The sequence below is a fragment of the Macrobrachium nipponense genome, chromosome 22 (assembly GCF_015104395.2).
Source record: "Macrobrachium nipponense isolate FS-2020 chromosome 22, ASM1510439v2, whole genome shotgun sequence".
Taxonomy (NCBI): domain Eukaryota; kingdom Metazoa; phylum Arthropoda; class Malacostraca; order Decapoda; family Palaemonidae; genus Macrobrachium; species Macrobrachium nipponense.
This window is the reverse complement of record NC_087213.1, coordinates 27,762,633-27,788,560: the sequence shown is the minus strand read 5'-3', so window position 1 is coordinate 27,788,560 and position 25,928 is coordinate 27,762,633. Positions and strand designations below refer to the sequence as shown.

Here is a 25,928-nt window from a genome sequence, read left to right as displayed (position 1 = left end):
GAGGTGTCTTGTACACTGTGTTAAGAGTACCATCTCAATAAAATAATGTTTGAAAAAATATTTGAGAAAAACTATGACTAGCTCTCCCTGAAATGCATAGTAGGTATTTATTGTAAGGAGACCAGTTTAGTGACTCATCCATGTCTAGAGTTGCAGTGCTGTGCTAGGAGAATATTTTATAAGTAAATATCTGAGGCTGTGTTAGCAAAAACCAGTTATGGGAGCCAATCTCCAATTATTATTTTTGAGCAGGTTGAATTGGCAAAAACCAGTGAGAACCAATTTCCAATTTTATTTAGAAAAAAATCCTAGGTACTCTATTTTAACTTTTTTACTTTAACTCAGTTCCAATTTAGTCCTTTTATATATACTGTAGAGATGAATAGAGTAAGAGGGTACTTAATTTATTCTCACAAATTTCTGATAACTTCAGCGAGCGGAAAATTAGTATCTAACATCAGAGCAAAAAGATCATTTTAGTCAGGTGTGTTTTCTCACACCTGGAGAACACTTAAGGAAAGCCTCCATTAGCTATTGTTCTATAGCTTGAATAGCTTTACATTTACAAATGGTTTTGGATTTACAAATGAAATACTATAACTTCTGAAAATACACAAAAACATGGCTTTAGCTGATCTTGGGATTGTATTTTTGGGTGAAAGTTGGTGATCTTGTTTTGGCAGGCAGATGCCCGTAGGGTCCAGTCATGGCCCCATAGCACTCACATCCCCCCCCAACTTATGGAGATGAATCATTGTCTAGAATGTTATGCTGGTTTTAGTCTGTCAATCAAGACCCAGGTAATTTTTCCTTCTAGTGACATCTGATAGCACTTCTCTCTATGTTGTAGGTTGCATTGTGGGCCAGAGTATGCAGGAGTAAGAGGGAGCTGATGAGCATATATTCTAATGAATGTGAAATTTGTCCAGCCCAATTCTTATGGGACATATGCTTTTCTGGCTGGTTCATACATTCTTTATGGTGGCATGATTTGTTCTAACACATCATGGACATTGGAGGGGGTCAGTAGTTGCGTTGGATCTTGAAAAACGTCTGCTGGAATTGTTAACAACTGTCCATAGCGTGCTTCTGTTGGCCATGAGTTGAAAGCTTGGTGGGTGGGGAAGTTGTTAGTCCCAGTAAAATCCATGGTAACTCATTTCTCCATCTTCTGTCTTGACAATTGGCAATAAGTGCTGCTTTTAGAGAGTGGTAGAGGTGCTTGACCATGCCATTTGCCTCTGGGTTGTAGGCTGTCACGTGATTTGCTTTTGTTCCGAGACTGGTGCAAGGGAGTTCTGAAGGGAGAACGTGAAGTTAGGCCCCTGGTCGCTGGTGATGTATTGCGGGACTCCATGCCTACCGATCCGGTTTAATAATGCTCTTGCACAATTTTCAGCCATCTATTGCTTGATGGTTATCGCCTCCAGCTACCTGGGGTTTCGGTTGATGATTGTGAAGAGGTATCTGTACCCCTCAGTGGATGGTAGGGGGCACACGATGTCGATGTGAATGTGGGAGAGTCAATGCAATTGTGCTGAACTTCCCTATCCCTGACTCTGTATGCCTTGTGATTTTGGATGCTTCGCAGCAAAGACATTCTCTAGCCCACTTGTTGATGTCTGTGTTCATGGCCCACGAGATGTAATGTTCTGACACGATACAGGCAATGGAGCAGTCCGATGGGTGTGATAATTCATGGGCAAAATTGAGAGCTTTCTTCCTCAGTGCCAATGGTTAATAAGGGTGAGGACTTCTGGTACTTGTTTTGAAGGCAATGGTTGTTTTTTGTTGTCATTGTGAAATCCCTCCACATGAGGTGGGATTTTCCCAACCAGAGTCGCTGTAGGTCAATGTCATATCCTTCAGGGATGCTGCTATCTCGGGATATGATATCCTGATCTGGAAAGGGTGTCTGCGACATTGTTGGAGGAGCTCTTCAGGTATCTGATCATGTGGGAAAATTCAGATATTGCAGACAGGTAGCACTGCTGACATGCTGACCAGGACAGGTGGCGCTGTTGACACGCCGACCAACAGTCAGGCCTTATTTTGTGAAAACATGGACTAAGGGCTGATGGTCCATCTGCGCTTTGAACTGCTGTCCTTCAAGCATATGCTGGAAAAGTCAGATGGCCTGGTGGACTGCTAGCAAAATACTGTTGAGCATGGAGTAGTTTTGTTTCACTGGCGATAGCTTTTTGCTGAAGAATACCGACGGACGATGACCTTTGCTTGTGTCCTGTGTCTTGTTCAAGTACCGTGCCCATTGCTGTGGTACTAGCATCAGTTGTCAGGGTAGAGACCTATGGGAGAGAGGGAAAATAAAGGTTATTGCTGAACTAAGTGCTATTTTGGCTACTTGTTTATCAGACCAAGTCGGTAATTTTGGTGTTCTTTTTAAGAATTCGTATAAGGGGGACATTATTTTGGCAAGGTTATGGATAAAAAGATGGTAGTAGTTTATATGATGCTGGAAAATTCTAGGAGCTATTTGATGTTCTTTGACCTTGGGAAATGTCACAAAATACTTCAGGGAATTCATGAAGGAGCTGACGGATCTCTGGTCCCATCATGTTTTTTGCTGCTTTTATTGGAGTGATGGGAGCTATAGGGCCATTTCTTGGAACCAGCTGGTGTCTGCCTTGATGAATTTCCAGGTACAGTGGTACCTCATTTGTTGAATGCTTCTTTGTTGAAAATTCCATTTTTAGAACAAAATTTTTGAGAAAATTTTGTATCGTTTGTTGAACAAATGCTCATATACTTCGAACTGACCGATTATCTTGTTTATACTTGTATTCAACTGCCTACTGCACCCTACAAGAAAAACTGTATTAACTGGTTTTTCATTTACAATATATAGCTTAATGATAACCATATTCAGCATAATAAAATAATAAAGCATTTCAATATAAAATTTAGCATGAAAGGTGTACAAAATCATATGTCACTGCTTCACAATACCTATTTGTAATCTTATATGTTTACTTTTACAGGTACATTATACCTTAAATTTTTTTTCCTGGCATATGCTTCATTTTTTTTTATTGAAAGCATTTATGTTATGTTGATTTTCATTTTAAGCTTTCTCTTTCAGCTTACCTGTGATAGACAGACAATTGCAAGACATCTACTGTCAGATCAGTCTGATCCATTTAACAGACAGCCATTAACAATGGAAGAAGTTATACCCAACACAGAGCTTAAACAAAAAATCAGTGCTTGGCTTGAGGAACAAAGAAAGAAAAGAAGAGAAGATATGAAGGCTTTAGAAACCTGAGTGTAAGTAGTGGTGTTTGAAAAAATTAAACTTAGGTTGAATATTTAAGTAAGAAAATATTTAAAATATTGCAAAAAAACCAAATGAATTGACAATGCAGTATTGTAAACTACACTACATCTGTCTTAAACTGAAATGTTGTCTTCAGTAACACATAACAGTAATTTTTTACATGGCAAATAGTTTACTATGTCAATTTTTGGGGGAGTTTGACAGTGTAAATAGATAAAATACTTGCAAAAGCAGGAAAATTTGTTACTTTCAATTCCTGTGGTAATTAACAGCAAATGGTCCTGTTATTTCTGTGATTCACTCTTATACTGTTTATGAGCATAGTGACTAATGAATAGGTGAAGAAACTAATCATGTAAAAACAAAACTATTCAAAACTTCCAGATATTTCCTTAATTAATTAAGGAGGGCGCAGCCCACTGTCTTTCTTCTTGATGTAAGATCACTTGTTGAGGGTGGGAGTAGAATTTATTTTAGGCAATGTACAAGTGACAAGTTTCCAGAAATACTACCACCACAAAAGAAAGGACAGTAGGCTATGTATTGAGGATTAAATTAATATGAAGAAACTACAGAAGTTATCATATACTGAAATGAAATGTACGTGGAGTAAGAAATTATCAATGTGAAATGCATTACAATAGCAAATGAAGGATTTGAACCTTTTTGATAGAAGGACAGGTCTTACAACAATCAGCATTTCTGTTACCTTGGGATTTCTGTTACCTTGGGGACACACGTAACAGAAGAAGTTGAGAGAGCAGCAAGAGTAGCTGCAGCACAGATGAAATTGGAATAGCTAGACAGCTAGTAAACAAACATGTCCCATTTGTAGAGAAAGCTAAGACCTGTGATGATTAAATAGTCCTGTACTATGGGCACTGGCTAGGAAAATGTAGATTTTGAAAATGTTTGATCACAGAATAAAAGATTTATGGCTGGAGTGTGTTAAAAAATCATATTAAAGTGGAATTGGTGGAAAGATGTATCAAGAGGATTGGGGTCATAATGATCGAGATGGTTTGGATGTGTGATGGGAACAGATGAGGAAAAGTTAATACATCATACTATATAGGAAAGCTCCTGATGAAAGGTATTGATAAAGACCTAAACCTGGAGTTCAGGCTGAAAGAGCACTAGACAAGAGAAGAATGGCAAGATTTCATCTTATGTCTTATCTCTTAAAAGGAAAAGCTGATTTAAAACATTTATGTATGATGACACAAAACAAAAAAGTTCTCTTCACATGAGAAAACACTAACTAAAATTAATTAGAATTTGATTTTTCATGTTATGTAAAGTAAAAAAAGTTTTCCTTGATTACCTTGACAAAATAAAGTTTAAAAATGAAATTAAAAATACATGCTCAGGCTATCTTGTCTATTATATATATGTACTGTATAATTTATTTATAAGTGTTTATTAGCCTAATAGACTATAGGTCAGGGAAGTTTTATAAGTAATAGTGATGCTGGAAAAGTATGGACTAACAGGTAATTCAGTAATGTGTAAGCCATAAATAAACGATACTACACTGTACTCATTTTGTACCAAAGCGTTTTGACATTTTTAGGAAACAAGGTGCATCTCCTTCTGTTAGTATAAAGAAGAACATTTTTTTATTTTTCTATGTGTGTCATGGATACAAAAGCTCATCCTGACTTTGATAATGGTCCTGGAAACAAAGAATTTTGCAAGGGATAGTGTTCATGGACTGCAGTCCCTCAAATGATCAATTGTTTTAAATGATCAACCTAATTCTTGAATAGATATTACAAGAATCAGAAATTTAGTGAAAGGCAGAGTTATGGCTTTTAATAATGACAGGCGTAAATCACTGATGAAAATACTACTGTAATATAATAGGTGTTTATGATCACCAAATATGTCAGAATATAAAATCTATTGTATGTGTCTTGTCTGAGTGAATGGCAACAAGTTAAAAATGATAAATATGATTTAACTTGGTGAAAAAAAAATAGGAACCCACAAGTCATAAAGTATGTTATGATCACAATCCACATTAAAACTGTAAGCTACAAAGCAAGTTCCCATCAAAAACCAGTCAAATCCTACAAATAAACCTTTTCTAATGGGAACTACTCAGAAAACTTTAATAATCAGACCATCTGTACATTTCTAATGGGAACTAAACCAGACTTTCTGTATATTTCTAATGGGAACTACTCAGAATTCTAACTTTAAAAACCAGACCATCTGTACAATTCACTGGAACATAAAATGCCTTGAGGCACAGGCCCACCTAGGAGAAATATGGTTCCATAATGAGAGAGCCCTAGCTATATATCTACAACATATACAAATCCACCATACGGGAAACCATTAATCCCTGAGGATAGAACATTAAGAAATCCTATCACTATATACCAGAAAGCAATACATGCAACATATGAGAAGTTCTGGTAGCACCCCTGTTCTCTAAATACCACCTTTATCTTTTATAACAAGTATAATTAACCATTTCACAGTTACAACCTATGTAAACTAAAATTATGGTTACTGAAACACGCTGATACAGTTCCCCTATTTGAGGACTTAAGACACCCAAAGTCAAGTATGGAACATTTGTTATGGTCATAATACTACTGAAAATAGAAAAAATTACTTATAATAAATATATATTGAGCGATGCAAAATAAAATTTTGTTCCAAAATCCAATATACACTTTCTTCATCTAGTAAAGTATCACTTCGTGTTCTTCCAGCATAATGTAAAATTTGAGGTGCATACTTGGTGATCTATACTCAGATAACCTTATTCTTATTGTTATATTTTGTTGACAGAATAATCTTAGAACTTTCATATCTTACCATATGATAGATAAAACTGACTCGTAGTTAATGCAATGGTGATACCAGTGACAGTATTTTATTGCAAATAAGTCCACATTAACTGTCATGCAAATTAATGATGGCTATATTGAACATTGACTATACTGCTCATGGTGTGATTGCACATTATGTCCAAGAAGCCTCTCTGCCACTTACCTTTGCATTGCCTCCAGACTGATCCTAGGCATTCATTTTGCACTATGCTACAGATCTCACTTCACAGTTTATTGTAGCATAAAACAGGTCTTTCAACTTTTGTCTCTCCTCTGTATGTCTCCTTGGAGTATTTTCTTTGGAATTCAATGGTCATTCATCCATTTCCAATGGCAACTGTCTTCATATTTATGTAGAGTAAATAGTCCATATTTTCAGCTTCTCCAGAACCACATGATCAACTTGAACTACACTTGTCTAAAAACAAATCTTAGGGTCAGGAAGTGGTGGGATCATTTAAACATCTTCCACTCTATAACTTTTGGGCCAGAAATTCCAACACATCACCCAACTCAAAAGTGCCAAACTTGGTTAAAAGCCTTATTGAAATGGGGACCTAGCTCCCTCCAGTGAGGATATTTAAGAAATAGTGAAAAGAGGGTAGTCATTTCAAATGTCTCTAAAATCAGTTGGTCAGAAATGATTGCCTTGCATGAAAGCATCTTTATATAATGTAGAATAAAGCTTAAATCATGAAGTATATGGCCAGAATTTGGCCATAAAAGGTGTACAAAGTTTAATACATACATTATAGGATTATAGATAATGAAAAATTTTAAGATTCGTTCCTTCATTGAAACAACAGTGATATAATAATATCTTGTACTGTAGAGTCAAATTTATTTTGATGGACCTGGATGAGGCTGCAGTGAAGTTTAAAAATCTTTTCTTGCAAGAGAAATCTTAGTGATATACCATCGTCCTCAAGGGCAGAAGGGTATTTGAGGTGACTAGTGTGGCCCATGGCCCTTTTATATATTTTATTGGGAGAAATCTGTCTGAATCAAACTTTTTGATAAGCCTAAAATTTGAGTTGCCTTACCAATTCGGGTAGATACTTCATCCAAATGAATGTTCAAGGACAGGGTGGAATAAGGATTTCCTCCTTGCTGCATTAAAAAGAAAGAAAGAAAAAAAGTTTTTGTAGAACAAAAAGGGAGACCAAAGTTTTTGTATACCCCTGATAGTTAAGCAACATCATCAGTAAAAAGGAAATACTTTACTGTCAAGGTAATAATTTTTGCTCTGGCCTAATACCTTTAAAAAATTTCCTTTTCATTCTAAATTGAAACCAGACTGTAATCATGATCTCCAAGTAACAAATAAACAGGTTAAACAAGGCTGCTCCAAGTTCACTTTCTCCATATATGATATCCTGACCTTTTGTTCAGCGGTTTCTTAAATATCAAAGGACATTCTCTTCTACGTAACTTTTTAAAAGCTTTCTTAAAGTAGAGCAAGAGTAACTTAAATTTTTTATGCATTTGTTTTAAAAGCAAAAATTCCATAGAATAATGTGTACAGTATGTAAAAAAAAAACCACACACACAAACAGGATAATGTAGATTTCTTGGTAAGATAGCCGATAGCCTTGCAAAAGTTTTACCTACTTACTGTAATTTTGTAATTGTTATGGTTAAGTATTGAAAAATAAGATTATGACCTTTCAGAATGTTACGAATCTTCTTCTGGAAGATAAGATTTGGTTTGAAATTAGTGAATATTTTCACCTTTAACTCAATCGTACATTTTACAGTTTTATACTGATTTGTGACTCAAATTTGTTCCCTGAAGAATTGTGTAGTGCTATAATTATACCCATCTGTAAGCCAGGAAAATACCCATTAATATATGCAGAATATATTGAATATGGACCGTAATAGTAGCAAATTGAAACCGATCAAGACTAGTTTGAATATGAAATTCATCATAATAGAAGTAACAACACACAAGTAATTTTGACAAATCTTAGAACTGGTCACTCTCATTTTCTCCATAGATATTTGATGGATATGGTTTATAATCCAATAGTTACATGTAAGTAATGTATAACAATACTAAGTTAAACATTATTTGTAGTATAAATGTCCAGAATATGACTGGCAATGAATGCCAAGCCTTGGAAGCAATTCAAAGAAATTTTGTCAGAATCTTCATTTTTAATTAACCCAATTAGTATAATTATTAACATTTAACTTTATTATTTGAATAAATTAAATCAGGGAACCGGTTAAACTACAGTAATCTCTTGATTATCCGGATTAGTAGAGCAAAGGGCCTGCCAGATAAGGGCAAGTAATAAAACTCTAAGGGTGTTTGGCAACTCTGTACCTTTACTCCCCCTCCCATCAATATTGCATAAGTGCAAACAAAGTATGCTTATAAACAATAACCATCACACTTTAAAATAAAAACTTTATGCAAAAGGCAATTAGCTAGGTTATTTAACTGTATATGTAACAAAATATACTGTATAAATACTTTAAGAAAAAAGTAAGGTGAACTCCTTTTATCACTCATGTGTAACTTGCTGGATACTATATCGTTTTGTTTTTCATTTTGCCCAAACCCATTCTATGACAATCTTAAAAAAAAAAATTTTATCCAGTCTTTAAAATTACATTGTACAAAAAAAGAAACTTTTTTTCGTCCAAACACATGTACAGGAAAAAAGCCCCCCCCCCAAAAAAAAACCACACTTACAAAATACAATATGTTCATCCATGATACGTGACAAACTATCCTGCCTTGATTTTCCCAATGATTTCTAGTTTCTTCTGAAGGGTCAATACCTTCCTTGCTCGATAGGGTGAGGTGGAGCCCTACAAAAGATGCAAAGCTCCATACACAACACTAGCAGGACCTGCTATGGTGCAATTAGTTATTAGTAAAAACGGTTCAGACAACCGACTGACTTGCAAAACTGTACAAGATGGAAAATACTCATTTTTACCAAGTGCACTGATACCTTTCTGATATAGCCAGTTTGAGAAAGATATATTTATGACATAAATACGTACCTATGAGCCATTGAACAGCAAAAATTCAATGACATACTTCTGCCAGTAGCAAGAAAGCTTACAAAAAACACATGCTTGTCCACCCTCACTTCTTTTACCATATGCTATTAAACTGATGACATCTGAATTGGCCAATAAAAAGCAATAAACAAGTTATGTTTTATAAATTGCAATATTGCATATAGGTGTTCCTAGGCATCACTCGTTCTCTACTTCATTACAAGTGAATTTGACTACATATAAGATTATCACACACATTTCCTTACAGTCGTACACTATTGATATTTAATTTCCAATACAATGTTCACGTTCACTATAAAATAATATTGTTCATACGCGAACAAACCTTCGGTCCTAACAATAGGATAATTTCTAGCGCCTAGGTGGATCCGGTTAAAAAGCAGATGAAAGCAAGGAATCTTGTGATATCTGGCAACCAATGCGTAGCTCGGGTGAAGAGTGGTCAAGGACCACGCCGCTACGCCAGTCATTTCTTTGACCGCCTGGGCAAGATTCGTGTTAACCTCTCTTGGCCTTTTCCCGGTTCATTGCCCATTTCGCTTGTGTTTAGTGTGTGTATGTGTTTGGCTGATATTATGGCTTCTTCTGCTCCTTTTCGGCCTCACTAACATATGTGCCCTGGAATTCCAGGTTTTCCGTGTTCTCGTATTTTGGCTTCAGCAGCGACTGACCCCCACATCATGTGCAGTAGGTGTCGTTCTAATTTTTGTACTATAACAAATCCTTGCACAGAATGCCAGGCATGGCCTAAAGAGCAGTGGAAGTTGTTTTATAGCAAGAGAGAACATCGGAGGGTTTCGACTCTTCTTTCTTGGGAGGGTTTTCGCCTCTTTCCGATGCTTCATCTCCTGCAGTATTCAACCCCCATAGTAGAGTTGTTCCTATGTCTCCTTCCTTTTCTTCCATTGATTCGTCGCTGGAAGTATCGGGAGGCCACCAAGCTGATGTTTGTAATGTCGCCCCTTCTTCTTCGGGAGTTAATTTGATTCCCGAGAAGGGGGAGGCTTTTTCATCATTCTCTTTTCTTCCAGAGTCGGAGGTGCCCAAAATGGCGGCAATTAGGAAGACACTCGGGCTAGGGGGTCCCCTGTCCTTGGAGGGGTTGCTAGCGCATTTTATGGAGGCTCACGCCCCTCCCTCCCCAGACTGGCCAGGCCATCCCCCCTCCTCCTGGCCTCATCTTTGTGGGTAGCCAAGATCGGCCATCTTGTATTGCTCCGCCAGTGACTGCTGCCGCTTCTTTGAGTCGGAGAGACGCCGTGGCGTCAGCCTTGTTGATGACGTCACGGGGATCTGTCTTTGTGTATTCCTCCGCCAGTGGCGTCTGATTCCCCTCGCTCCGAGGCTTGATGTCACTCCCATCGATGACGCCTCTCTCGACTGTGACGTCATCCCTGCTGCCCAGTTCGCTACATCTCCCTTCCATGTCATCGGAGTCTTCTCTGGCATACCAGTCTGAGGTTATATGCCAGGCAGTATCAAGCATTGGAAGGCTAAGGACTTTGCCCTTTCTTCGCCTACGAGGGAGGAACAACGCGGACATGTTCTCAAGAGTGTTGGTGTTTCGGGCAGTGTTAGTGTTCCTTCCCTTGTGCAATCTGCAGGGGATGCTTCGTCCTCTGCTTCGAATCACGGGCGTGTTAGAACCCCCTCGTCCGTGCACAATCGCGAGCGTGTTGCAACCTACCCCATCCATGCACATAACGAGCATGTTGCAACCTCCCCTGCCCATGCACATGATGTAAGCGCTCCTTCTCCAAGGCCTATTTGTTGCCGTACAGATCTCAGGGCGCCTGTCAAGAGGTTGAAGGTAGTAAGCGTGGAGTTGGTGCAGCAGGAGTGTTTGCCTGCCTCTCTCACTGGTGGTTCAAAGAGTTCAACTCTGGGGGGATTCTCTTTCGATCTCGAGTGTTCGGGATTCCCCCTCATCTCACGTTCATACGTCTGCCACGCCCGTGACCATTCACGGACATGTAAATAAGTCATCTGTTGGGGTAAGTGATGTTCCTAGTGTTATAGTGGGTTCATCTCGGAAGCCGATGCTTGGACCCAGCCCAGACAGGTTAGTTGGGCTTTCGGGCTGTTTGGCTGCTAACCCTTCCGTTAATATTAGTGATGAAGGTGCCTTAGAGGAGCATACACATCCTTCTCGTCGGAGCAGGAGGAGGGAGGCACGCAAGAGTTTTTGTCTTCCTTTTCGGAAGTTGTTGATCTCATTCGTGGGTTTAACAATTTGGAAAGTAAGACTCAGGCTCAGTTGTCTTACACTCCTTCTTGCTTGGAAGCCTTAGTGGGAGCTACTCAGGATCCCAATTCATCTCTTCAGCTTCCTTGTCGGGGCACGTTCAGTCGGTCTTGTAGAAGGTTAATGCCTCTGTTTCGGACCAGGATGGTTCGCTTCGCTCTAGGGGCTCTACCAAGCTACTACACCCGCCTCTCACGAGACATAGGAAGTACTATGCTACAAGCTCTGCTTTTTTGATGTCGCGCCATCTTAAACCTGACGTCATTCGCCTGAAGCCGGGATTGACTTTGGAGCAGGTGAGGTAGGTGGCTCCGTCCTTGTCTCTGCAAGATGCCTCAGCATTAGAATCTACGGCAGCCTCCATGTTGCAGACGGTTTCTTGGCTGGACTTCTGGTCTGTGGTTATTGCCAAGATAGGTTCTGACAGGTCCCCTGAAGGGTTGGTGAGTGCATCCTCACTTGCCAGTTTGTTGTAGTCCAGGGGCAAGGCATTTTCATATTTGGCTCACCTCAGTGCTAATTTATGGGCTAACCTTCTTCTGATTAGAAGAGACACGGCTTTGTCTAGGATGGAGAGATCACTTGACATGGAGTCCTTGCTGGCATTGAGGAACGGAGATCTGTTGGAGTCCCAATATTTGTTTCCTCGGACAGAACTCGTGAATGCGATAGACCGGCACCGGGCTGACACCAAAGACAGACTGGTGCACCAGGCCGTGTCTGAGCCGGAGTCTCGTCCTCGGAGACATCCTCCTCCTCCTCCTCCTCCCCCTGTCCAGCAGCAGTCAAGGAGATTGTTGCCTGGTAGGCCGTCGAGGACTTAGAGTTCAGCAGGGCCTTCCTGTTCGACTCAGCCTAGGTCAGAGGATCAACGCCCCTTTCGCTCTTGTTCCTTTAAGCCAAGAAGGGGCCTAAGGGCCAGAGGTAAAGGGGGCCATCGGTATGTTAGGCGCCTCTCCCTCTCCTGCTCCACGGGTTGGGGGGTTGCCTGGCGGGCCATTGGGCCAAGTGGCAGAGTTATGGGGCGGATAAGTGGGTTTTAGATGTCCTTCGGGTGGGATACCTACTGCCATTCGACTTCTCTCCTCCTCTGTTGGACAAGCCGCAGCTCAGGAAGACATATCCTTCAGATTCTCTGAAGTTCTTGGCTCTTCGGGAGGAAGTGCAGAAAATGCTGGACAAGGATGCAATAGAGGAAGTGGTGCAGCCATCCCTGGGGTTTTACAGTTACATCTTCTTGGTGCCCAAGGCGTCGGGAAGATGGAGGCCTGTGATCGACTTATCCACCTTGAATCACTTCATCAGGAAGACATGGTTCAAGATGGAGACCCCGCGCTCGGTGTTGGCAGCCGTGAGGGAAAGCGACTTCATGCTGTCGATAGACTTAAGGGACGCATACTTCCAAATCCCTGTTCATCCGACGTCCAGGAAGTTCCTTCACTTCTCTCTTCGAGTTCAAAGTCTTGTGCTTTGGGCTGAAGACAGCCCCTCAAGTGTTCACAAGGGTCTTCTCTCTCATGTCAATTGGGCCCATGCTCAGGGGGATCCATTTGCTGAGGTACCTTGACAATTGGTCAGTCTTGGCAGTTTCCAGGGAAAAGCTGCTGCAGGACAGGGATCGTCTACTTTGGTTCTATCTGGAACTGGGCGTATTAATCAACCAGGAAAAGTTGAACCTCGTACCCAGTCAAAGGATTCTCTACCTGGGCACAGTCATCGATACAACAGTGGCAGGTTCTTCTGGGAGTGCTGTCTTCCCTGGAGAAGCTGGTCCCTCCTGGGCGTCTTCATCTTCGGTCTCTGCAATGGAGACTGCGAGAATTCTGGTCTCTGGCGGGGGACTCACCCTTGTTAATGGTTCCTCAGTCCCTGGAAGTGAGAGAAGACCTTCGTTGGTGGTTGGACGACCAAAATCTGTTGAGGGGTGTCCCTCTGCGTTCTCTTTCACCAGACTTCCTTCTATTCTCGGACACCTCCTTCGCAGGTTGGGGGGCTCATTTAGGCGGCCTCATCGCTTCAGGCATTTGGAGTTGAGGGCAGCAACATTGGAGTTGAAGGCAGCCTTCCTGGGTCTGAAGGAGTTTCAGGAGAAGGTAGAAGGTCATTCTGTCATTCTCATGTCGGACAACACCATGGTGGTAGCCTATGTGAACAAACAGGGAGGCCTGGCTTTGCGTCAACTTTACAGTGGTAGCCTATGTGAACAAACAGTGAGGCTTGGCTTCGCGTCAACTTCGCGCCTTGACTGTCGAGCTTCACCAGTGGGCGGTACGCAATTCGGTAGAGCTCTCAGCCAGGTATATCCCAGGCAAAAGGAATGTGGTCGCAGACAAACTCAGTTGCCAGGATCAGATCCTAGGCACAGAGTGGTCCCTTCATCAAGTGGTGGCAGACAAGCTTTTCCAGATTTGGGGGAGACCCATGCTGAACTTTTTTGCGACTTGCTTCAACAGGAAGCTGGAGATATTCTGTTCAGTGGTTCCAGATCCTTTAGCATTGGCAGAGGACACATTCCAACATCCCTGGGACAACCTGGAGGTGTATGCCTTCCCTCCGTTTTGTTTAATCTGTCAGGTTCTGAACAGGCTAATGAGTTCACAGGATGACTTTGGTAGCCCCTCTTTGGCCTCAGCCAGAATGGTTCCGAGGGAGATTCCCCCTTGGCAACATCTCCTGTGTCAGCCCCATGCAGAAAGGTTCCACCAGTCAGTAGAATCCCTGTTTCTTCACGGTTGGAGGTTATCAAGTATCTTCTCCGAGCGAGAGGGTTTTCTCAGAGAACAACTGGGCATATGTTCAGCAGTCTTAGAAAGTCGACCTCCGTGGTTTACCAAGGCAAATGGGCGATCAACTGTGATTGATGTTGTAAACAGGGTTTTTCTCCACTTGCAACCTTTATTCAGCGAATAGCAGACTTTTTAACCTTCCTCAGAGACGAGAAACGTTTGTCCGTTTCTGCCATTAGAGGATACAGGGCGGCCCTGAGTTTGGTGTCACGCCTTAAAGGTATTGACATCTCCTCTTCCTGGGAACTTTCCCTGCTAGTTAAGGGGTTTGAGCAATTTAGAGAGCTCAAGCCTCCGACATGAGATGTTTCCTTGGTTCTCAAGAGCTTCACTGAGAGTCCATATGAGCCCTTGCATCGCTCATCTGACAGGAACCTGATGCTCAAGACAGTTTTCCCTCTGGCCTTGGCATCTTCCAAGAGGGTAGGAGAGCTCCACGGTTTGAGCTATGAGATGAAGCACACCAGGGGTTGGGGGTTGATGTCCTTCGAATTTGTCCCAGAATTCGTGGCCAAGACCCGAAACCCTCTGTGCACGATGACAGGTTCACATCGTTTACCATTCCATCACTGAGTGACTTTGTGGGTGGTGATGCTCAAGAGCTTTTGTTGTGCCCTGTCCGGGCCCTGCGTTGCTATCTTAAAAGGACCCGGCACCTTAGACCAGGCTGCCGCAGACTTTTTGTTAGCACAGGCCGTACAAAGAAAGAGGTGTTTAAGAATATTATCTCTTTTTGGATACGGGAAGCCATCAGACAGGCATACTTGACTCTTGATGATTCCACCACCACATCTTGTGCAGGCTAGAGCGCATGACGTTAGGGGTATTGGTCCCTCTCTGGCTTTCAAAAAGAACTTGGCTGTACATAGAGTGCTGAGCGCTGGTACTTGGTTACACCAGTCCACCTTCACCTCCTTCTATCTTAAGGATGTTGTCCACAGATCTGCGGACACGTTTTCTCTGGGTCCTGTGGTGGTTGCCCAACAGGTTGTGTAACTCATAGTTGGCCTTAACAGGGCACCTTTGTATCTTATTTAAGATGATTGTGTGGATGAGAGAATGAGTGAGTTGGCTGGTCCCCTTCTTTCTCTTGTACCTTTCCTTCTTCCTTCGGGTGGTTTAAGGAATAGACACGTCACTCGCTGGACTGGTCTGATACAGGTGAGTAAGGTAGTCATACTGATAGTGTGGTCGTGTAATATACAAATATCATACCCGCTATTTAGTAGCATATGCTCCACTCCTTGGCAAGGAGGGGTTGGGAGTAATACAAACCTTAGTGTATTGGTTTGCTATTGGACAGTCAAAGTTTCTCTTTGGTGCCCTAGACAATAGTTCTCCCATATATCATTGTACGTCACTCAGGCTCTGAGTGGTTAGATATCAATATATATCTAGCTTCTCAATGGGCTTCAGTCCCTCTCCAGAAATCATTTCTTCTGGAAGCTGGACTGGTGGGTAGGCCCCCAGCTGGTCTAGGATGTCTTGTACCTCCCTCTAAGTACGAGTCTATCCTATTGTTAAGACTGAAGGTTTGTTCGCGTATGAACAAATGACAAATTTTCTAAGACGATTTGTATTTTTCATAGCTACAAACCTGAGGTCTTAACATTATACTGCCCGCCTCTAGCCGCCCCTCTGTTTGTTAAGACATTCTGAGTTGGGAAAGACTGGTGTAGCGGCATGGTCCTTGACCACTCTTCACCCGAGCTACGCATGAGTTGCCAGATATCACAAGATTCCTTGCTTTCATCTGCTTTTTAACCGGATCCACCTAGGCGCTAGAAATTATCCTATTGTTAAGACCTTAGGTTTGTAGTTATGAAAAATACAAATTGTCTTAGAAAATTTGTCATATTGAAAACATTTATAATGAAATTTCATCATGAATTTTGTCATAGATGTTGACAACACATTGAGCTACTTATGTTTTCTTCCCTTCCCTCAATCAAAGGGACGAGGTGTGTGTTATACATGTACAGACTAGGGGATATTGACCGTTTGTCACTTTTGGATTGCAAATGTTATTATGCTTCATCTTTTTTGCATGGAAAATTGACAAAACACAAAAATAAAGTACAGTAACAATAAAAAGAATAGTGCAAAATAAAAATGAAAAAAGGGCAGGCATGTATTATAGGCTTGACAGTATGCGATATCATTTGTTCTCTTTTGCTTTTGTATTGTGCTTAATGTACTTCATGACAAGTTACATTACAGTACGTACTCTAATATCTTTTAATAAAATGTGGGAAAAGTATAAACGGTAAGAAACTTAAAACAAAACATGAAGCTCTAAAGTCAAATGCCTGCCTACCCCTCTCCACTCATTCCACAATTCATTCCAAACTCCTCCCAGCAGGGAAAACTTTCCTTGCCACACCCTTTCAAAACAACCCTTTCTACTACCCCAATCCCATAGTGATCAGCCTTCCAACTCCCCCCACCCCTTCCCATCATGAAACTTTTCTAGGTGCCTCCCACACCACCCAAACTATTTCTCAGTCAGTTTATGAGTGTAAGCAGTTTTCCCAACATTTCCTTAGACCATGCAGCTTTGCCAATCATCAGAGAACAATTTCTTGTGAAATTTGTATATAGTGTCACTTACTACGGTCATTTACTCTGCAAAATTAATTATCTACAATATCAATAACTACAAACCTGAATTTCATATCTATTTTGGTGGACAATTTGTAGTATGTGAAGAATTCAGATTGTAAAAGGACAGATGTCCTTGTACTAGCAATAAACACCCATGTGAGAATTTTCTTGTCTTAGCAATAAACATGCTTGATTTGCTTCTTTTTGTTATTTTCACAATTTAAAAGATGAAAAGATTACGTACTGGCAAGACATAGATATTCTGTAAATGAACTTAACATTTACAGTGGATGAACATCCAAGGAGAATTTTCTAAGGATCTGTTCCATTCAATAAATATTCCGTCTAGAAAGTAAATTTGTATTGTATTATTACTCATGTTGAGTGTGATTATATATTAACTCCAAAATCATAAGCATGTCAATATCAATCGGTTATTTATAACAGACAGTAAAATAATATTTCATGTTACAAATTATTTTTTAACCAGAAACTAGTGGGCAAATCCTTGTCTTTGCTTTTCATATGTGATACATGAGCTGTATTCTATAATTTTACTTCAAACAATGTACCTGCAGTTTTTAATTCATTCCTTATTAAATCCTATAAAAGGAAGAAGTAAAATTGCTTTCTTAGCTCTTGTAATAAAAATCCTTAATAAGGTCATTACAAAAAGTATTTCTGAATTATTTATAGATCTACTAGTTTATTAAGTAGTACTTCAGCTCAGCCAATGCCTCATTACTTTGTTATTTCAAGAGCACAATACATACCACAAAATGTTCCACCACTTTCCTCTATGTTTTTTCTCAATAGTATGACAGTTTACATTTCAATATATGTATGCCATAAAAATTATATACTGTACTAATGATGTATGGAATGTCTGACTTGCCATAGAACCATATTGTGGTATTTATTAAGGAAATATGACTATATTGTGGTACTCATTAGGAAGAATTATTTGTGTACCCTGCATGTTTTATATGAAATAGTCAAATATGTTTTATATGAAATTGTTAAGAATCAGTAAATGCACTAAGCAATATTCTTATCAAGGAATAATTTATGAAGATATTATAGTATGTTATCTTTTCAAGGTTTTATTTACTCTATCTTGTTTTGAAGTTTTAAACAAGTCTGGTAATGTTAAACTGCAATTTAGTGCAGTGTTTTGTGTTGTTTGCAAGTATATGATGCAAAAATTATACTAGTTTATTCTTTTTACTGTATAATTATATACAAAATGAAATATATTTTTGTTTTGAAATGTCCTTTATTCATATTCCCAATTAATTTTATGGTAATACTCTTATTTTTTCAAAAATAATGGTACTGTAAATTGATCAAGTTTTTTGTAGATATCTGTGCACTCATAAATCTTTAAAGATTTTACAGGAAAGTAAATCCACAGTAGTATGCCTGTTTGTTTTTGATATTTGAAGTATATCCAGCAGAAAGCTTTCGATGATATGAACGGTCCTCCTTGTCAACTTGACTATAATTACAAAAAGTGGCTACATAAAAACTGTTTTTTACTTGTATGTTTACAAATAAGTTGCTTTTAGATGGATGGTTGGCTCTTCATTTTATCCCTTCATTCTCTAACAGCAAACCAGCTAACTGCCTAGATCTTTTAAGTGGTGGTTCCAGAAGCGTCATTTGTGGGGGAGGGGGCCACTGTTCCCCGGCCCCCCCAGACTCAACTTAACCCCCACCCCCCAAAGCCTCAACTTGCTTGCCTCACCCCCCAGGCCCCAAGAAGGAACAGCATGTACTCTTTTTAAATGTGAAATGTGCAATCATAAATGCATGAAATCTCAGAAATATTAAGTTTCTTGATCCTTGTCTGTCTACAAGCTACCAGTGATGATGAGATAAACAAACAGTAGTGGGAACATATTTTTTGCTGAAATGCCTTGCTCATGTGGCTTCAAAAAGCACATAAAGTAGTTCAGAATCAAAAAACCCCCAACTGATTAGGCTTGCTTTGCTCGCCAAACCGTCTTTCCCCATTAAAATCTCTTATAAAATGACAACAAATTATTTTATTTAAAATAAAACCTTCTACCTAAAGGCTTTATTGCCTTCCATAGAGACCTATGTTAATAATTGCTCTTTCAACCAACCTTCTAGTATGTACCTGTATCCTTACTATTGAAAATTACTTTTGACTCCTTCCAATTTATGCGGTGATCTTCATTTAAACTATGTGAGACTAGTGCATTATTCACAGCAAGCAAATTATAGGCTCTTACGTGTTCATTGATTCTGAAAGGTAGTCCCTCCCACTCAAAATTTGCATGCTAAGAATAATGCACTAGTCTCACATAGTTTAAATGAAGATCATCATAAATTGGAAGGAGTCAAAAGTAATTTTTAATAGTAATGATCCAGGTATTAGAGGGTTGGTTGTTGGTTGAAGGAGCAATTATTAGCAGAGGTCCCTCTATGGAAGGCAATAAAGCCTTTATGTAGGAAGATTTTATTTTAAATGAAATAATTTGTTGTCATTTCATAAGAGATTTCAAGAGGGAAAGTTTGCATAATAATACTAACACCAATAATAATCTGATACTGCCGCTGCCTCATCTTCTTTCATTCAGGTAATGGAGACACACCCAGTGTCCTTGGTGGGAGACACCCAGGCTGCAATGGACAACTGGCCAAGTAATTCAAGAACTGGACCTCCACTAAGAAGATCTAGGCGATTAGCTGGTTTGCCGTTAGAAAATGAAGGGATAACATGAAGAACCAACTACCCATCTTCAAAAAACAACCTATTTGTAAACATAAATAAAAAAACAGTCAGATTTACAAGGAGGACCATGCCTGTCATTGAAAGCTTTCTGCTGTATATATTTTAAATAACAATATCGAACCGTCATATTACTGTGGATTTACTTTCCCATTTTATTGACTCATGTAACCATGAGTTTTCTTTAATGATTTTATGTCCATACTCCCCCCGAACCCAAACCGAATGATTTTATTATCGTAAACTATGTACTTATTTGGTGAACAACTTGCCTCATTTCCATTTTTAATATAGCATGTCTTGGTGCCAATCCTGAACTACTTCTATACTTTTTGTTTGTTCCGACACGGCATACAAACCTTCGGTCCTTTTACAATAGGAAGGTACTAGCGGCAGCTGGATAGGTCGTAAGCTTTCGAACAAGGGGTTCGGTAGTTAACTGCTTGTCCGACAGGCGCGCGCGCGCGACTGGGAGGTAAACAAATCACTTTTGCTTTCGGCCTGCTGGCGTGTGGACGTGTATCATCGCTCTCTGCCCGCTTCATCGTCGTTGCTTTCGCATGGTTGTGTTTTTCTTTTTCTATTTATCTAGTGAAACTGAATTGTAAGTACAATCATTTCATATTTATTTCCATTGAATTCAATTGTGAATTAAAGGATCTTGGTTTCTCCACGCCCTCCGTTTACCCGAGTGCCGGGACTGAAGGGCGTAAGTGCGGGAATTCATTTTCCCAGAAATGATCCTCGTATTGTGTATGCTCGGTGCCGAGGGCGGGAGAGCGCTCGCTCCGAGCGTATATTTTGGTTGGAAATGTGTAGATGAAAATCGTAAGTAAGTGCTCTTTTCATTTATATTTTTTTTGACCTGTATGCTCGTTGCCGAGCGAATGCGCTCGACACGAAAACTTATTCTGTATGGAAGTGGAATCGCAAGTACAGTATTCTTTTTCATTTTCATATATTTATTTTGATTGTAGCAATACTCTTTTTGGATCAGTTTCCGAGCTTACCCGGAAATTGATCCTTTCCCCTTTTTATTTGAATGAAGTGAAATCGCAAGTGCAGTTCTTTTCATTTTCATATTTTATTGAGATTGCATTGTTTACTTGGATCAATGTTTCCGCTATTTCCCGGGAATTGATCCTTCCCCTTTTTATTTGTATGAAGTGAAATCGCAAGCGCAGTATTCTTTTTCATTTTCATATATATTTTGATTGCATCAATTCATTATGGATCAAGGTTTTCCATTCATAATCGGGAATGGATCCTTTTACCCTTGCGCTCGGTACCGAGGGCGCAAATGCGCTCGATCCGAGCCCTTATTCATTGTGAAGTGAATCGTAATGCAAGATTCTTTTTTCATTTTATTCCTTTTATTATTGATTGCATCAATATTTATTTGGTTCAAGTTCCGCTCAGTCAGGGAATTGATCCTTATGCCCTTGCATTCGGGCCGAGGGCACGATTGCTCTCGGGCTCTTATATTATTGTTGGGTACATGGGTGCTGTGCGGGGGTGGGGAACGAGAACCCCCCCCCCCCGCTCAGCTCCCACAGATGGCCCTTCCCCTTGGGTTGGGGGGGGGGAGGTTATCGGCGTTCTTCTCCTCGCCGATCCGTCGAGCGCGGGGGAGGGCGCTCGGTGCCCGATGTACAATTGTATTCGGGGTCTTCCACTCGTTCGGAGAGGGCTCACCCCCCCGCGCGAGGGGACTTCCCCCCACTAATCGCTACTACTGTTATTTCCGCAGGTGCTACTGCCACGAGGGTGGACCTTGGTGAGGTATGGGCGTCCTTCCATTTGCAGGGCGTGCTAGTGTCCAGGGGGCTGCGGTTCTATGTCTGGGCCTACTGCGGTCACCCATGGAGTGGTGACCACGCTCCAGGTGACGACGTCCCTCCTCACCGGTGTACTCGCCTCACGTGGTAACAGTCTTGCCTACAGCCGCTGTGAAGTGCCGTTCGCCGTACCGAGAGGGGGGCGTGCCGCCGCCGCTCGTGGTTGCCGCGCTGCAGCGACCACACTTCCGCTGCCCTAGAGCTCGCCCCTGGACCTGCCGCCGGTACCAGGATGTTGCTGGCTGCTGCTCCACTTCCTGTGTTTCCGGTGCTGCCTGCCATACCTGCCGATTCTGGGCTGACTGTCCATGCAGTTGCTGCGCTGGCTGTCCCTGCCGTTGCTGCGCTGGCTGTCCCTGCCGTTGCTGCGCTGGCTGTCCCTACCGATGCTGTGCTGGCTGTGCCTGCTGTTCCTGAGATGCCCATACCTGCTGACGTCGTCCCTGTTCGTGGTGGTGGTACCCCAGACTATGGTCTGTCTGTACAGGTGCGTCCGGGCCCTGTGGCTTCGGCTACAGCAGCCCCGGCTCCGCCCTGGATGGCAGATCTTACGTCTGTCCTGAGGAAGCTGACGAAGAAGAGGAGGAAGTGTCGTCGTCGTCGTCTTCATCATCTTCATCGTCGTCTGCCGCCTCTTCCCCTTCGACTTCTAAGGCTTCACAGCCGAGGAAGAAGAAGGTTGCCTCCTCCCTCCTAAGAAGTCTCCCTCGGGAGCTTCTCGGGACCCGTCTCACCTCGGTGGGACGGGAGGGTTCCTTCCGCTGGTCCTCCTGCTCCTTCGGGAGCGGGCCCGTCTCTTCTTCCGCAAGGAAGAAGACTACGGGGACCAGAGGAGTACCGGCTAACACCGGTACTTCCTCGCCTGGTGTCAGTGGTTCTGCCACTGCATCAGGGTTCCGTCTCGGCCTCTCGTCGTTCGCGGGAGGTACCGAGTGTACGGTCGCCTACCAGCGACCGTGCAGCCAGGAACCAGACCTCGGAGCTCGCTCAGCGTCAGGTTCACGGCACGGGGCGGAAGACTGGTGACAGCCGCTCACGCGACTCTCACCAGACCAGCTCTCGCTCTCGCGGAGACCAGCTGGCTACCCGGGGACGTGACGGTCCACGACCGGCCACGGGCTGAGGCTGGGAAGAGGTCCCCCTCCCGTTCGCCGGTACCAGCCACTGCTGGAACCAGCGACGTGACGTGCCGTGAGGACAAGCACCGGTCTCACTGTGACAGTGGAGCCTGCAGGTCGCCTGACCGTCGCTATCAAGAGAGAGCGATCGGGGTACGGCAACCAGCACCAGCTCTTCTGACACTCGAGATCGGGGCCGCTGTGCTCAGTCCAGCCGTTCTCCACAGCGAGACGGTTCGACCAGGCCTGCAGCTCGATCGCCACCGCGGGTTGACGATCGCCTGCAGCCCTCCAAGTCCTGCTGGTTCTGCCAGCGAGCGAGGAGGGAGCGTCAGGTCTGCCTCTCCCGTACCTTCAACCTCCTCGGGTTACACCGGGTATTGAGGAGTGATCGTGAGGGGTGCGCCCCTCATGATCCCACCACGACGCCCTACGTGCCAGGCACGGTTCTTGGGACCGGCCAGGCGTATGCACAAGTGGATGGAGAAGACCGAGAGGGCTGTCGCTGTTCCCCCTTCTTAGGAGGAAGGTTCTCGGAATATGCTCTTGTTCGAAGGGCTTAACGGTCCCACTCTGCAAGATGCTGTGACTTCCGAGATCCAGAGGAACTTTGCCGAGGTTATGGCGCTGATTCGTCAGCACAACGACCTCGGGGAAGGATCGCCGCTCCCACCAGCAGAGCCACGTCTCGGCTCGAGTCGTTTTGGGGCCCGAGAGGGAACCCAAATCGACGGTGGGTCTGCCGCGATCGGAGCTTGCCGACTGTGTTGAACCAGTAGTCTCTCGTCTCCGGACAAGAAGGCTCTCTCAGTTCTGGCCGGTCGAACAAGCTACTTCACCTCCTCTACTGCGACAGAGGCGTTTCTACGTGTCTTCGGACACCGTATTTGAATACCCCTTCGGTCCTCCTGAGGTTTCGACCTCGACGAGGACTGGAATGAGTCGGAGACGGTATCGGCTCTCTCCTGTCAGGTGTCGATCAGCCCCACCCAGACGACGTTCACAGTGGCGGCAGACACTTACCTACAGTATGAGTTCGTAACCCTCCTCGGGAAAACGTTTTCTCCTGACGATACGTTTTCCCAGGCTCTGAGAGGCCATCGCCGTAAGGCGATGGCTGCTCCTTTTCTTCTCCAACTGCTAGTTCCGCTGGGAAGGCGAGCCAGTATCCAATTCCTCCCCCATTCCCTCTCTCCTTACGGCTACGAGGGAAAGAGGAGGGATCCTACAGAGATTTCTCTGTAAGATCCCACGTTAGGGGCTGCGCTACCGGGGGGACCTTCGGGTCCTACCTGACGTAAGCCCCGGTCATTGAGGAGGGATCCTGCCCCTTTCTCGATTTCTACGGGAATCGAGAGGACCACCAGCCGATATCGTTTGACGAATTCGGTGGGGGGTTTCGCAGAGTGCTTAGAATTCTACGGAATTTCTAGCGCACTCAGAGTGTTCGAGTTTTTACGATCTCCAAACACTTAGGCAAGACCACGGTCCAAAGTGAGCGAGAATCCCCGATAATTGTTACACGATAATCGGGAACCTTCGCTTATGCTCGAATTCCTGTAATTTCTAGCATTTGGAAGAAGACTGCTGCGGAAAGAGGAGTATCTCACAGTAGGCGATTAACCTGGAATAGAGAAGAACGGACGGGAACTTCCAGTTTGGCTTGAACTATCGTCTTCGGTATTCTGTTCACCATTGAAGCTTTCCTTTGGGAAAGACTTCTCCTTCACTCTCTTGACTAGAGAACGAAGGCGGTCGATCTCCAATCCTTATTCTCATTCCTCGAGAGGAAAAGAATTTAGGATGGAGGTCGTGGTACAGAACCTACAAATATACTACGTATATTACCCTCGCGACATGATTCTTTTAACAGTTGAATTGTCCGGGGGGTAGGCGCATACCGTAGTTAACTCTCCGGTTTGTGACCGAGACGAATTGTATCTTAATTGAACTGCAACTCGGGGTTGCCTGCAACCTCCCAGCAGTTATCAGTTTCGATTTTAGATACTTGGTATTGTCATGACAACACCAAATCAGCTTTTGTATTTACCGAAATCCGTTTCGGTTAAATATAATTGCTCGAGCGTATTCTTTATGCTCGATGGTTCTAGCTGAACGCATTCCTTCGTGGAATAATGGATTACCTGGCAACTCAGGATGACGAGTCACCGAGAGCTACTGCGTATTGAACTGCCTGATAGCGGCTCAGTATCAGCTAGGTCTCGGAGATGAACGGTCGGTTACGTCTCTCTCTCCCCTGGTTTGATTGACTACCGAACCATATCTCTGCCCAACAATCATGGACTTAGGTCTCTGATTAACGGGGATTCTCGCAATAATGAAGACCATCTACTGCTGTGACGCTCTATTTCATCGCCTTCGACATTGCGAGAATTTTCAACAGAGATATCTCTTGGACTCTTTCATCTTTCTGTTTACCGCACGGTAACAGAAGTCTGTACTAGTCTCCCGCTGCATTGCACCGCGATAATGCGAATGATTTTTGCAGACATCTGAGTTTGTCTTCAAAATATCTCGTATTCGTAGGTGTGCAATTATTCATTGCTCGCCCGCCCAATTAACAGATATGTCAGAAGACATCGCCTACTCTCCGACCTGACAGCTCTACTTCCAAATGTTCAGCCCATGAGAAGCAGTTCTTCAGGCAGTATTTCCCTGTCTTCATTACTGAAAAGCGCTCCGCTTTTATTGCAACTACGATCCTCACCGGACAGCAATGAATAGCGGTTAGCGTTCTCAGTCTTTGTAGCACAGGTTCAGAATCTTGAGAATCCTTCTCTCGGTTCAGCTGTGAAGACGTAGGTTGCATTTTCTGTACACCTTCGTCTTCAACGACACAGTGTTGTTTCTCCTTAGCCGAGAATCAACTATACTATGAGATATCTTGCCATCAGGGACCTCGGTCTCTAGAAGGCAATTGACTTTCGCCTGTTGGGCACATGCCTTGAGAGAGTCATCACCTTGCCTTCTGGCATCGGTGACGAACAAATTATTTGTTTAGTCTCTTGGCATAACCCTTTTAAGGCGAAGGTCACGTGACTTGCTCGGGTGCTTGGACAACTTGCCTCCTACCGAACGCAGTCAGTCGGCAGCTGTCAGAGCGCCCAGTCTGTTACGAAACTTCGCTGTGGACTTAGTTCGGTTGTTCCATAACAGTCTTTTCTTCGTCCTAACGGCTTGTCACAGTACCCATACCATCGACACCCACCATTGAGTGTCGGTGTCCTATCCACTACCGAGAAGAACAACTTCGCTGCAGACGGATAGACCAGTATGGGTACAGGACATCACCGAAGTCGAGAAGAGGGATAGGTCATACGACCATTCCCTTCTTTTCCTCTGAGGTAATTGCATGACTTTTCCTGCGAAGTCAAG

The 25,928-nt window shown here is 42.8% G+C and overlaps 1 protein-coding gene across 1 annotated transcript in view; it reads left to right on the top strand.

Moving 5' to 3' along the window:
* LOC135198559 (ubiquitin conjugation factor E4 A-like) overlaps nt 1–18,088 on the top strand; it is a 65,431-nt gene extending 47,343 nt beyond the window's left edge. Inside the window, exon 14 of the mRNA XM_064226257.1 lies at nt 3,101–18,088. Coding sequence (XP_064082327.1) covers nt 3,101–3,283 — 183 coding nt within the window. The 3' untranslated portion in view covers nt 3,284–18,088. The remainder of the gene's footprint in view (nt 1–3,100) is intronic.
* The last annotated feature ends 7,840 nt before the right edge of the window (nt 18,089–25,928 follow it).